This window comes from Quercus lobata, chromosome 11 (assembly GCF_001633185.2).
Source record: "Quercus lobata isolate SW786 chromosome 11, ValleyOak3.0 Primary Assembly, whole genome shotgun sequence".
NCBI lineage: Eukaryota > Viridiplantae > Streptophyta > Magnoliopsida > Fagales > Fagaceae > Quercus > Quercus lobata.
The window spans coordinates 10,609,445-10,622,788 of NC_044914.1; the positions used below are offsets into that span (position 1 = coordinate 10,609,445).

General features: G+C 35.5%; 1 protein-coding gene across 1 annotated transcript; it reads left to right on the plus strand.

The window, feature by feature from the left end:
• Positions 1–280: 280 nt before the first annotated feature.
• On the plus strand, positions 281–12,405 carry LOC115968624 (actin-related protein 2/3 complex subunit 2A). Its single transcript, XM_031088059.1, has 10 exons — positions 281–469; positions 572–638; positions 1,402–1,609; positions 5,143–5,312; positions 8,512–8,589; positions 8,998–9,130; positions 9,220–9,311; positions 10,162–10,218; positions 11,817–11,888; positions 12,033–12,405. Exons 1-10 carry the CDS (start codon positions 408–410, stop codon positions 12,066–12,068), a joined length of 975 nt encoding a protein of 324 aa, XP_030943919.1. The 5' UTR covers positions 281–407; the 3' UTR covers positions 12,069–12,405.
• The last annotated feature ends 939 nt before the right edge of the window (positions 12,406–13,344 follow it).

Consider the following 13,344-nt stretch of genomic DNA (forward strand, 5'->3'; position numbering starts at 1 on the left):
AATGAATTAATTCACTTTTATAATATGAAGGACTAAATTAATATAAAAAAAAATTAATGAAATACTTGGACAAAAATTAAGGAATAAATTGAATTTTAGTCTTTTTATATTAAAAAAGAAAAAGAAAAAGAAAAAGAAAAAAGAAATAGCCTAGCCGTAGATTAACTAAAATTCATTATTTTAACTGTAGATGTGGGCAAACCCGACCCAATTATAAAAAATGGAGTCAAACCGACCCGTTGCCGACGAGAGTCGAAGAAAATAAAAGAAATGAGAGAATCTCCAAAGACCCAAAGTTGTAAGCAAAAGCAATAATAATAATAAACACTTGATGATGATGTTGTTTTGATCCCCCAAACTGGTCATTACTTCACTCTCTCAAATTCACACACAGAGAGAGAAAAAAGATGATACTGTTGCAATCTCATTCCAGATTTCTCCTCCAGACCTTGCTAAATCGCGTTCACAAGTTCGTTCCATTTCTCTCTTCTTCTTCTTCTTCTTCTCTTTTTTATTCATGCTTCGAAATTCTTTCACATATTTATGTTACATTTTTGTTTTGATTGTGCAGTCTTGATAAAGCAGTGGAATTGGATTACAACTGGGTCGAGTTTGATGATGTTCGTTTCCACATTCAGGTCATTTTCACCTCCTTTTTTTTTTTTTCTGTATTGATTTTCTTTATTCAATGAAGTTGTAGAGTAAAACTTGTAACTAAAAAGGGTCTTGAATCGATTTGTTTTTGTAAATTTTCATAATTTGTTTGAATTTTGATAGAATGAAATGGTAGAAAAATGGAAAATAAGTTCTAACAGCTTCAATTAATAGGGTCTAGTAAGGAAAATAATAAATTTCACTTACCTAAAATTTAGGTCACATTTAGGTTGCGTTTGGCATTGTCTTAAAATGTCAACTTTTTTTCTATTCAGCTTATTTTTTGTATTATTTATGAGTCCTGTTACATTTTATGGTAGGGGTTTCACTAGACTATTTCAACTATATTTTAGCTTTATCTATGGTACTTTCAGCAAAAAGTTTTCAATTTCAACTAAATAAGTGGTTCCCAAATGGACTCTTAAACTTTTTTTTTTTGATAAAAAGTTGGGGGTGTGGGGACTTGAACTCGGATGTCTCTATTAAAAATATCATGAGGTGTCAATTGAGCTACAAGGCTCTTGACTTAAACTTTAAAACAGATTCCCTGCAACCCCACTTTTTGCACTAGAATAACTGCTTATATAACTAATTTGATTAAATATGTGTACTTTATAGTAATTAGATAGGGCCTTTGAACATAATGCGTGTGAAGAGGCTAGTAATTGTTTATTTGGATATGGTAGTTTTGTCATGTAGAGTATGTATTTTGGGTTCTTTTAACTATGCGCCAAAATTATATTGCAGGTGTCGTTGAAGAATTCCCACGTCTTGCTGTTATCAGTATCATTACCCTCTCCTCCTGCAGAAGCCATTTTCTTTAATGGGCTTCCATTTGGAGCCATTGAAGCTATAAAAGCTGCATATGGCGTGGTTGTGCAAATTCTTGATCCTCCAAAGGATGGCTTTAATCTCACATTGAAACTGAATCTGTCAAAACTTCCTCCAGATGAAGGTTCAACGAGTTCCTTTTCTAAGGTCATTATAAGCTTGCTATAGTAGATATGCTGAAATATCTAGGATCACTTGTTAAACATGTCCATCTTCGCGTATAATTTTTAAGACTGCTCGAAATATTTCTTTCACTTCATCAAAAAGGTTTTCTTTTAACAACTTTTCACCCTTCATACATAACATAGGTAAAATTTTGTTTCAAGGATCAGTTCTGATGAACTAATAAGTGAAATGTTTAGAAGTTGTACCTGAGATGGTGTGACCTTCTGGAAGAATTTAAAAATGTTGGAACTTTAATGATTTCTCATTTTATACACATATATGCCATTCTTATAAGTGTAGCTGCACATATTTTAATATTCGTGAAGTTCAAAGAAATCAATTTATGAATTGAAGAGATCACTGCTAGTTTGTCCATATGTGTTGTATAGAACTTAAAGAACTTAAGTCCCCTGTGTTATCCTAACTTAGGTTCAATTAGTTGTATTATTCAATTCTTTTTTATGAAGCAATTCAGGGTTGTGCTTCTTTTGGGCTCTAATATTCATTTATTAACCTCTTTTGATTTTCTGTCTGACCTTCTGAGAAGGTTTTGTGCAAAGCTAATAGAAATTGGTAAATAGTTATGCAATCAATAACTTGCCCCAGCAGAAGCACCTGAAAGGAATTTTAGGCATGGATGTGTGGCTAAAGGTTAGACTATGCTTAGGTGATCATCTGCCAATAGCAGTTCCTTTCTCAGTTTAGGTAACATTCCAGTTGGTGGATCATCTCCTTCTTTATTGTCCTATAGCTTATGAGCTGTGGAAAATGGTGTGTTGTTTGTTTGGATTTCAATGGGTTATGCCACAGAAGGTTCTCTATATCTTAGCCACATGGCAGGGTACTTTCGGTAGGCATCATAGTATAGCTTTTTGGAGGGCATTGCCGCATTAATGTGGTTTCTTTGGTGGGAACAGAAAGCTTTGAGGGATGTGAACTGTCTATTCTTCAAGTTAAATCCTTTTTCCTTCACACTTTGTTGGATTGGAGTGTTGCTTTTCCTTCTGTGCCCTATTTTACTTTGTTAGATATGTTCGAGCATTATAATTTGAGAATTTGATTGTACCTACTCACTGAGTACAACCCCTGTGTACTTGGGTATATTTCATTCAAAAAAAATTTCATTACTTAATAAAAAAAAGAAAAAAAAATCATTGCAGTAATTCCTCATATTCATGAACTCATGCTTCAAGTAGGATCTTTTTGGATAATTATGCTCTCATTCAAATTTAGGGCGCAACAAACTCTAAGACTAGGAGAATATAAAAAGATTTGTGTATAACCTGTAACTCTGTTTTAGTTGTATTGCATTAACTAGTGAATAGGTAAACCAACATTTCAATTCATTTTTGAAATTCCAAAATTTTTTAGGATGGTAACTGATTGTGACTATTCTCCTGGGTTCAAGCCAGTTTCTCAGGTTCAGAGTTAGATGCTTGCACTCAAGTGCTTATTAGAATTTTCCTCCCTGTTGCTGCTAAGTGGTCGTAAGAAATTCTCATTTTATCTCTCAATAGAAAATGGAACTAAATTAAAAAAATGTCTCAATAGAGAATAGAAACATCAAGGAAGAAAGTGGATTACCATGGGCAACATAAGCTTTTAAAAGAAGACTCTAGGATATATTCTTTCTTTGAACATAGGTTTTTCCCCTAAGCACTTTCCTTTGGTTAACAAAAAGAAAAACCTGTATAAAAGAAAGTAGATTTTTTTTTTTTTGGAGAAAAAAAGAAAAGAAAATAGAGTTGAAATAAAAGCAACGTGAATCACCATAGATGACCTTGTTAAACGGGAGCTAGGGATTGTTAATAGATGTGTAATGTGTAAGTGCAGTCGTTAAAAAGTTATGCACTTGTTGCATTGCATTGCCTTAAAGCTAGAGAGCTTAATCTTCTTGCCTCATTCAGTCAAGACAAAGTAGTGTGGTTGTTATCAAAGAAAGGAGTGTTTGAGCTGAAATCATATTTTAATATGCTCTTAGATACCCGTGCAGCCTAGTGGTTGGAGGCTTGGGATGAGCTATTGAACCAGGCATCTTGGGGTCGATCCCTAATGGAGTTCACCTAGATTACCTGATACGCGGTTTTGGTGAGTGGGGTCATGTATCCATGGTTTACTCCTCAGAGGTGGGTCCAAAGGGCCCTGCCTTGGTAGGTTCCATGTCTTAAAAAAATATAAAAAATGCTCTTAGAGGTCCTACAAGTTTCTTTCCCTTGGAAGAGCATCTGGATGGCTAAGGTGCCAAGAAATGTGACTTTTTTCGTGTGGACTGTGGTCCTTAGGAGAATTCTAACAGTTGATAACCTTCACAAGCATCACATTTTAATAGTTGATTGGTGTTATGCGTAAATGCAGTGGGGAATCTATTTATCCTTTTCTTCTCCATTGCTCTATGGCAACTGATATATAGTCCTTTATCTTTACTTTGGTTGGGCTGACTTTGGTGATGCCCAAATATATGATTGAACTGTTGGAATGTTCACAAGGCCGGTTTGAGTGCCATAGAGGAGCCAAGGTGCGGTGAGTCTTGCCCTTGTGTGTCATGTGGAATTTTTGGTTTGAAATTTTGTTTGTAGTGAGCTGATTTTTTTTTACATTCCTTGCATGAGTGGCATGAGGAGCAAGTTCAACCTCCTTGACAGAGTTCTTAGAATTCTTAGATCAGTTGAATTATCGATAATTAATGTTTTTCTTACTTTTTTCTTGCTCTTCCTACTAGAGTTGTGTCCCTTTGGCACTTTTTAAATTAATTTATATACTTATCAAAAAAAATCCCTGGGACAATTTATAACTCAAGTTCCAAAATCCTCTTCCACATGCCTTATTCACTTGTAGACCTTCCTATAATAGACTGTAGTTATAAATGCCATATTATATTACTCAAAATTAAAGATCTGACATCAGGTGTGCAAATCACCCTTGTGTTCAAAGCTGTAGATTTATGATATAATTTGAGTGACTGGCTACTGCATTTACTGTTTTGAAGCCCTATATGTCGGAAACTTATCTTATACAGCTGATCACTCACAGCATGTGGGACACACAAGCATGTTGTGAGGGAGCGGTTGCATACAGTCATTCCATGAGATACCACCTCCTAAAGGTCGGATCATTCTTCCCCTTTCCCAACCTGACTTATATTTGCTGCACCTACTGTTCTGAAGCCTTATTATTTGGATCATTATCCCCCTTTTACCATGCAGTTCAGGGCTTCTGTGCAGGCAAGAATGCTGAATGATGCTCTTAAAAATGCATCGTGATTGACGCAAATCATTGTGATTAACAATTGAGTGTTTTTTCACCTTACATATAAAAACTTAGAACAGTTTGTTTGATATAAATGCAGTGAAGTCTACCTTTGTTTAATATTGTTTTCTATCATATAGTATTAAAACACACTTTTCATGTATTCACTTATCTATTTTATTTATGTAATTGGTGGCTGAGTTTGTTGATGCTCTTTGGCACTTTTGTTTTGTTGATGTTGTGTAGAGTACAGACATGCTATTTTGGTAAAGATTGCATCTGTAAGGGAAGTGGTACTTGGAGCTCCATTGAGAGTAATTCTAAAAAAACTTGGTTCAAGGGCTGTTGCTCCTAATAAGGATCGGCTGGTTGCCATTGTACATCGACCAAATGAGTCTTTTTTCCTGGTTCCTAAGGTAAAAATATCATCTCAACAGTTTGACACATTTTGTTGCATTTCTTTCTTCTTTATAACTTTGAACAACTTTGTTTAACCATTCATGGGTTTATTTGTAGAAAGTAGTAGTATTCACTAGAAAGTTTTTTTGTGTGAAATAGTTTTTCATTTAGTATTCTCCCTCTCTCCTTGAAATAATTCTTCAGCTTCAATTAATTTAGCATTTAGTTTTTTTTTGATAAGTAAAAGTTTATTGATCTCAAAAAATGGAACACCCTAGTACACAGGGAGTGTACAAGGGTTCAAACAATCAAGAACAAAAATTACAAGAATCTAAGAAATCAAGAAAGGATGGAAAGGATTGGTTCCGCAACGCAGCCAACCAATCCATTAATGTTCTAAAGAAAAATAGCTTCAAATCTGATATGGATCTCTCCTTATCTTCAAAGCACCGACTATTTCTCTCCCTCCAAAGGCACCACAATAAGCAATGAGGAACCATAAGCCATATATACCCATTTCGATGACGGCCAAAACTGCCTTGCCAACATGCTAGAAGCCCCACTACATATTGTGGCATAACCCAACTCACTCCAAACAACCCGAACACCATAGCCCACATATCCATTGCAACCGGGCAATGAAGAAAAAGATGATCAACCGATTCCCCATTACACTTGCACATGTAGCACCAATCTAATATCCAAACCTTCCTTCTTCGTAAATTGTCAATCGTTAAGCATTTTCCTAAAGCAACAGTCCAAACAAAGAAAGCTACTCGAGAAGGAACCTTCTGCTTCCAAATGCTTTTCCAAGGAAAACAATAGTCAGTAGGGCCCACTAAGAGATTGTAATAATCCCTAACTGTGAATCCCTTCTCTCTAACAGACTTCCAGCACATTTTATCCTCACCAAGCCCTCTAACCGAGACACCATATATGGTATCCATGAAACTGGCCAGTGCCTCTAGTTCCCGAGCATGCACACCCCTAAAGAAACTTACATCCCAAAACAGGATTCCGTTATCAAACTTCATAACCTCAGCCACACTAACCTCTTGATCTCGGCAAAATCTAAACAATTCAGGATAGCTGACTGCAAGAGAAGTTTCACCACACCAATGGTCTTGCCAAAATTTCACCCTAAACCCATCCCCAATCTCATATAGAATGTGTCGAGAGAAAGTAGACCATCCCCGACTAATATTTTTCCACAAGCCAACACCATATGGACCGTTAGTAGGTCTAGTACACCAACTTCCCCATTCACAGCCATATTTCACAGCTATCACTTGCCTCCAAAGAGCAGCCCTCTCCATCCCAAATCTCCATAGCCACTTCCCAAGTAGAGCTTCATTAAAAGGTCTTACCTTTCTTATCCCCAAACCACCCGAAGCAATGGGTGTGCAAACAGTAGCCCATTTGACCAAATGGAATTTTGGTTCATCACCAATGCCACCCCATAAAAAATCCCTCTGAAGTTTCTCAATTCTGTTAGCCACAGAAGCAGGAATAGGAAATAAAGATAGAAAATATGTGGGTAAGTTAGATAGAGTGCTTTTAATTAAAGTGACTCTACCTCCCTTGGATAAGTACAAACGTTTCCATCCTGCTAATCTCCGTTCTATCTTCTCCAGAATTGGGTTCCAAATTGATTTATCCTTACATTTAGCTCCCAAAGGAAGGCCTAAATATTTCATTGGAAGGGTACCTTGTTTACAACCAAGGACATTCAACAATAAGTCAAGATTATGCACCATACCAATAGGAACCAGCTCTGACTTGCCCAAGTTTATCTTCAGACCAGAAACCGCCTCAAACCAAATGAGAATCATACGGAGAAACAAAACTTGGTCCAAATCAGCATCACAAAAAATTAAAGTGTCGTCTGCAAAGAGCAAATGGGACACCTCCAAAGTTCTTCCCTCTAAACGACCCACAGCAAAACCTGACATGTGACCATCATGGACAGCCTTATCCAACATTCTCCCAAGGGCTTCCATCACCAAGACAAACAACAAAGGGGACAAAGGGTCTCCTTGTCTCAACCCCCTGGAGCTCTCAAAAAACCCACAAGGAGTGCCATTTATCAATATAGAGAATCGAACGGTAGATATACAAAAGAAAATCCACTGCCTCCATTTAGCAGAGAACCCACTCCGTTCTAGTAACTGCATAAGAAAACCCCAGTTGACATGATCAAAAGCCTTCTCAACATCTAATTTGCAAAGTATCCCTGGCAAACCAGTTTTCACTCTACTATCGAGGCATTCATTAGAAATAAGCACAGGGTCAAGAATCTGCCTGTTCCTCACAAATGCATTTTGAGAAGGAGAAATTATATCTTCCATGACCGTGCGAAGTCTGGTGGCTAAGACCTTGGCAATGATTTTATAAACCCCCCCAACAAGACTAATGGGGCGAAAATCCTTGACTTCAATTGCTGGATTTTTTTTAGGGATGAGAGTGATGAATGTTGCATTTAAGCTTTTCTCAAACTGACCTTTAGCAAAAAAATGGTGAAATACAGCCATAAGATCAGTTTTGAGAATACCCCAACATGCTTGGAAGAAGGCCATTGGAAACCCATCAGGTCCAGGAGCTTTGTCACCATGACGCAGCAAGAAGTCACAAATGAAAAACTGGCAATAGCAGAGATGGAACAGCTTCTACTTCAATTATTTTAAAAAACAAGTTAGAAAGCAATAAAATGGGTTAACTTCCTACATGTTTGTCACATAGATCTCAATAGCTCAAAAGCTAAAACTGATTTCCCCCTCCCCTCATCTGCTTGTTTGTTTTAAAATAATTCTGGACTTCCTACATTCTCTATACTTTCTGACAGCCTCTTCATTTAATAAAGCCAACAAATGACAACATAAAAAAAGAAAAGAAAAAAGAAAAGGCTTTGGAAAGCCAAAAGCAAAAGTTAAATACTCTAGTATTCTGGATAATGAGAGCCCTGTCTCCTTCCTTTGGTCACTATTAAGTGTAGGCTGATCTTTTGCCTCATCAATATCATATTTTTGAATGAATTTATATATAAAATCCAGTTAAAAATGTCTTTGCTCTACAGAGCCTCTAGTAATCTGCAATTCATTTGTGTATATTTTTCGTTTCACCCATTTTTAGCTATATAAGGTTTTCAAGCCCACTATTAGCTATAGAAGAAAAGAGCTTGAAATTATGCTGACAAAATTCTGAAATGGTTTCTGCCAGGTTGAAAAGGTGACCGTTGTATATCCTATGAGATTCACGGACTCCATAGATATTGTTCTTGCAACTTCCTTCCTGCAGGTACAATAAATATATGATCTAAATTTACTGATCAAAGAGTACATTTGAAATAAAATGCAGACATGGATTTATTATCTAGGAAAGATACGGCTGGACTGTCACATTTTGTTGATGGTCCTAGGAAGGCCTTTTTTAATTTACTTTATTGGTAAGCTACATACGCACCAAGTGGGCCTTGAACCCACAAGCTCACCCTCCATCCTATTATTATGGAAGGAGGAGGGACCATTTAAATTGGAGCCTATTGGTTAACCTAAGAAGGCCTTTCAAATATTGAATATTACAATTTTACCATATTTATGTTAATTCTATTGTTGACACTTCCAAGCATACCTTTCTGGTATGTGTTCTTTAATCTGTTCTTGGTTATTTCTAGTTTTTCACATTCAAGGTTTGTTTATCATTTAGGAGTTTGTGGAAGCAAGACGTACAGCTGGACTTAACAGTGCCCCTTCTTGTTTGTGGTCTCCTTCTCCTCCTCCAGAACTAGAGGGAGCTCCTGCTGAAGCATTATTGGCCAATGCAGGATTTGTGACATTTGGTAATGTAGAAGAGTTGTTTTATTTTTATTTTTTTTTCCTCTGTCCTTTTTCTCAATGTAACAGATTGCCATGTGTTCAACAAATGCAGTTATCTTCCCTCGTCATGTAGAAGGCAAAAAGCTGGACCGTACTGTTTGGAGTTTATCAACATTTCACGCTTATGTTAGTTATCATGTTAAAGTGAGATTTCTTTTACCTAAATTGCCTGAATTCTTCGTTCTTTTAGCTGAAATTTTTTCACATGCTTGGGGAAATGTGAAATACAGAAAAAAATTAAAATTAATACATGTGCATATGCTAGTCTCAATATTTATGACAGAGAAAGCAATGCACCTTCTTACACAGAGATTCCATATTGCATGTCAAAAATTTCTTAAGTATCATTTAGGTAAATGTACACATAATGATTAGTTTTGGCTGGAAATGGTACCTATATTAAAAACATTTGGTTAGTGGTTAAAACTATTTGATATTTGATATGCTTTATTACATCAGACAAAATCCACCATTTGCTCTTGGATATATTCACACAATTCAGTTTAAATCTATTTATATTGTGGCTTTTTGTCTATATTATCTTCTAGTGAGGAGCATGTATTGTGTATGAACACCACTGTAGATCTGTCATATTTTTAGCATGAGTATATGTCACTATGACCATTAGGGTACATGTTACTATGTTCTCTCTACTTCTCACAGCCACCCAGTGAGTGCTCTAGCTAGGGAAGGTGATGGGAGGATTCATGCAGCACTTTTATTGTGTTTACTATTGTTGATCATGTATATGTTCACCATGCTCTCAGTTGAATAGATAATGGTAGAAATTTGGCGTCATAAGTACAAGAGCTACAACATATTTTGATAATATGCTCTCATTTATCTTGAAATCTGTTGTTTTTGTTGCAAAGAGCCTTGTAGCTCAACTGGCACCTTTTGGTGTTTCTAGTTTGTACCATGCTTCATTTTAGCATGCTTTTTTACTTATTCCTTTCTTGATTGATTTAAATCTTTTCCATGCATATTCCTGCAGTGCTCAGAGGGTTTCATGCATACACGGATGCGGCGTCGTGTGGAATCTTTGATTCAGGTTCTTTCCTGTTTGATCAGTCTCTATTTTTTTTTTTTAGTTTTATGAAGTGTCCCTCTTAGTTTTATTATGTATTATTGTGATATATTATTCTTGATTTTGTTGAAGTATGCTTTTTTAAGGAGATGAATGTGAATATCTTGAACTGTGATTCAACAAAGTGCTCAGTCAAAAGAGAAATGTTTTGAATCCAATCCTTCTTTAGATAAAATTTGATGTGTAGTTTTACCCCCCAAAAAAAAAGAGAAGAATTGATGCACGCTAAATAAAAAAAAAGAATAGATTCCTAGTTTTGTAAAGCATCCTATTTTGAGAAGCCACCTTTCTGGTGGGTTGTGATGTGAACAGACCCTGCTAGGGCTGAGTTCATTTGGCTGGATTTTACTCAATAGGGTTAACCAGGCCCTTGTACCCAAACATTGTGCTATCACTGATTGGCATCCAAAGCACCCTAAATTGTCCCAAAACATCACCAAGAACACAAATTGTTCACAATTTCCAATTGACAACCCCGTATCAAGGAAGGGTTGAAGCTTTGAATAGGCCATGGACCCTAAATCAAGGAACAACTCAGCAGCCCAAACTTTTTTTGGTTTTTGTTGGGCAATCAAGAGAAGAGGGAGTAAAGGTTGTGAAGATGAAAATGAAGAGGGAGAAGAAGATTTGGAAGGATGAGGAGTTAACAAATAAAGGGAGAGAGTGCTCAATGTTAAGATCAGGTATGACCGTATGAGGAGAGATATTAGTGTGGTGTCCTTTGCCGAACCAAAGTTTTCCAGGTGAAGAGCTACTATAGAGTCTAAGGAGGGGTGACCTACATTTTCCTTGGAGAAGTATATGGAAATTTAGGGTCCCACCAAGGATGGCTTTCTTTTCATGGTGTGTGGCTTTGTGGAAGATCTTGACTACCAATAACTTAAGGAGAACGGGCATCGTTATAATGGAGTGGTGTTTCATGTGTAAGAATTATAATTGGTCTTCATTGTTTGAAATCCTTATAATGGAGTATGGGAAGCTGAAGTGTTAGATTCTGAAATCCTCATATGATTGGTCTTTATTGTCTTCTTCGTTCCCAATTGTGGGTTCCTAGAAAACTAGTTTTGTATTTTTCTGTTTTTCAATTGTTGCCTTCCTATTCTCTTTTATGATTGTGTTGTACTCTTATGTATTCTGCCTGTGCACTCAGCACCTTTTTTTTTCAATCAATAAATTATTTCCTTATCAAAAAAAAAAAAAAAAAAAAAAAAAAATCTCGTATTTACAAACTCACCATTCACCATTAATGAGAAAACACTTGTTTCCCAATTTTTCCAATTTCGAACTGAACACAGAAAACACCTAACAATCACACACACAATATATATATATATATATATGTATATATATATATATTTTTTTTTTCTTTTTTAGAATCAATCCTATAAGGCTCTCTACTTATTGTCAATTCTATTCCCATCTCTTATTTTCTCACCAATTCATTTCTTATCTACTTAGGTTGTTGAACATTTTAAAATCAATTTTGGTTTGCAATTATTGGGTTCAAATAGAATTAGTTTGATTAGAGGCTTATAAAGAAGCATGCATGTGTTAATCTGTAGGCTCTAGATCGTGCGAAACCCAATGTGGAGAATTCGAAGAAAACGGCACAAAGCAGATCCTTCAAACGACTGGTATGTTGTGAGGATACTTATTTTAATATGCTTTAACAATGTATTGTCATGATTTTTGACTTACCTTGCTACTTATTTTTTTTTGTCCGTTCGAAATTTTTTTACACTGATATTAACAAACAAGTTCCATAAACTGGATTGTAGAGCCTCAATGAAGCAAGGACCAATTCAAAGTCATAAGGGATCACTGGATAGAAGAGGAAATGCTCCCAGTTGGAACCTAAGAAGCTCATTGTCCAAGGCATTGCTTGCAATATTCAGGGAAGATTGCTGCAAGAGCTTGTATTTTATTCTCTAATGAAAAAAGAAAAAAGAAAAAGAGAAGTGCCTATTTATTCAGTTGCTAATATACTACAATTTTGTTTGAAGTTGACTGCATTTGAACCAGAATTGGTTATTTTGTTCAAGTGTTGTAGTATTTTCATTCCCAGTTTGAAAAATTAATCTAATTATCCCCACATTAATCTGTTGTTAACATTTCAATGGAACTATGCATGGAACTTAGTTACTTGGGTGACATGCTCTCTTGCTCCGATGTTCACTCTCTGCACTGCATGCAAGGTCTGAAGCTCCTGTAGATTCTTGTGTGGAATTTGATGCTCATGTAATTTATAATGTGAGGCGCTCACTTCAGGTATGTTTTAGTTTATTATCCATTCTCCAGTTTGGGAGTTTATAGTTTCTTTGGGAATGGGAAATGAATGCATAAGAAAGTTTTTTTAAAAGATGAATTCCGTTTATTTACGTGTTTTAGAATGGAATGGTAGAATGGAATGCTTGTTCCAATTGGGCTGATAGACAGGGAATGGAATGGATGATAAGGAACTTTAACCGAAATTTCACTAAGTCTGAATTTGATAAGGATGAGTGTAAAACTCATGTTTTTCACAATTCAATAAGAGATTGTCACATCAATTTTTTACTTAAAACTCAATACATACTATTACACTTAATAACATCTTAATAAACTCTTTGTTTTAGTTAAGTTGGATTTTCAAATGAGTATTAGAATTGATTGAGTGTAACTATACCTATTCTTTAATATGTGATTAAATGGTGTGGCATGTAGAGATTGGACTTCGAAGGGTATAAAACTTGGATTTTACATCATATTTTTATAGAATTTAATTTCTTCACAACATGCGTACTCCCAATAATACTCTCTTACATATTTGACACATTCTTGCTCTTATTATTGTTGTTGTTATTGATAATTTGATAGTTGAGACTGAGAAGATTTAAACTTAAATGTTTATGTTGAAAATACAAAAATATGCCAACTAATTGAGTTACAAGACATTTTATTTTTATTTTAAACAATATTGTATTAAAAGTTGGCAAATATTATATGATACCAAATAAAATAAATATAATAAGACAATAATATTTATAATCTTTATAAGACCAAAATTGTTTCGTTTTTAGTTAACCTCATAATATTGTATTAGATAAAGTT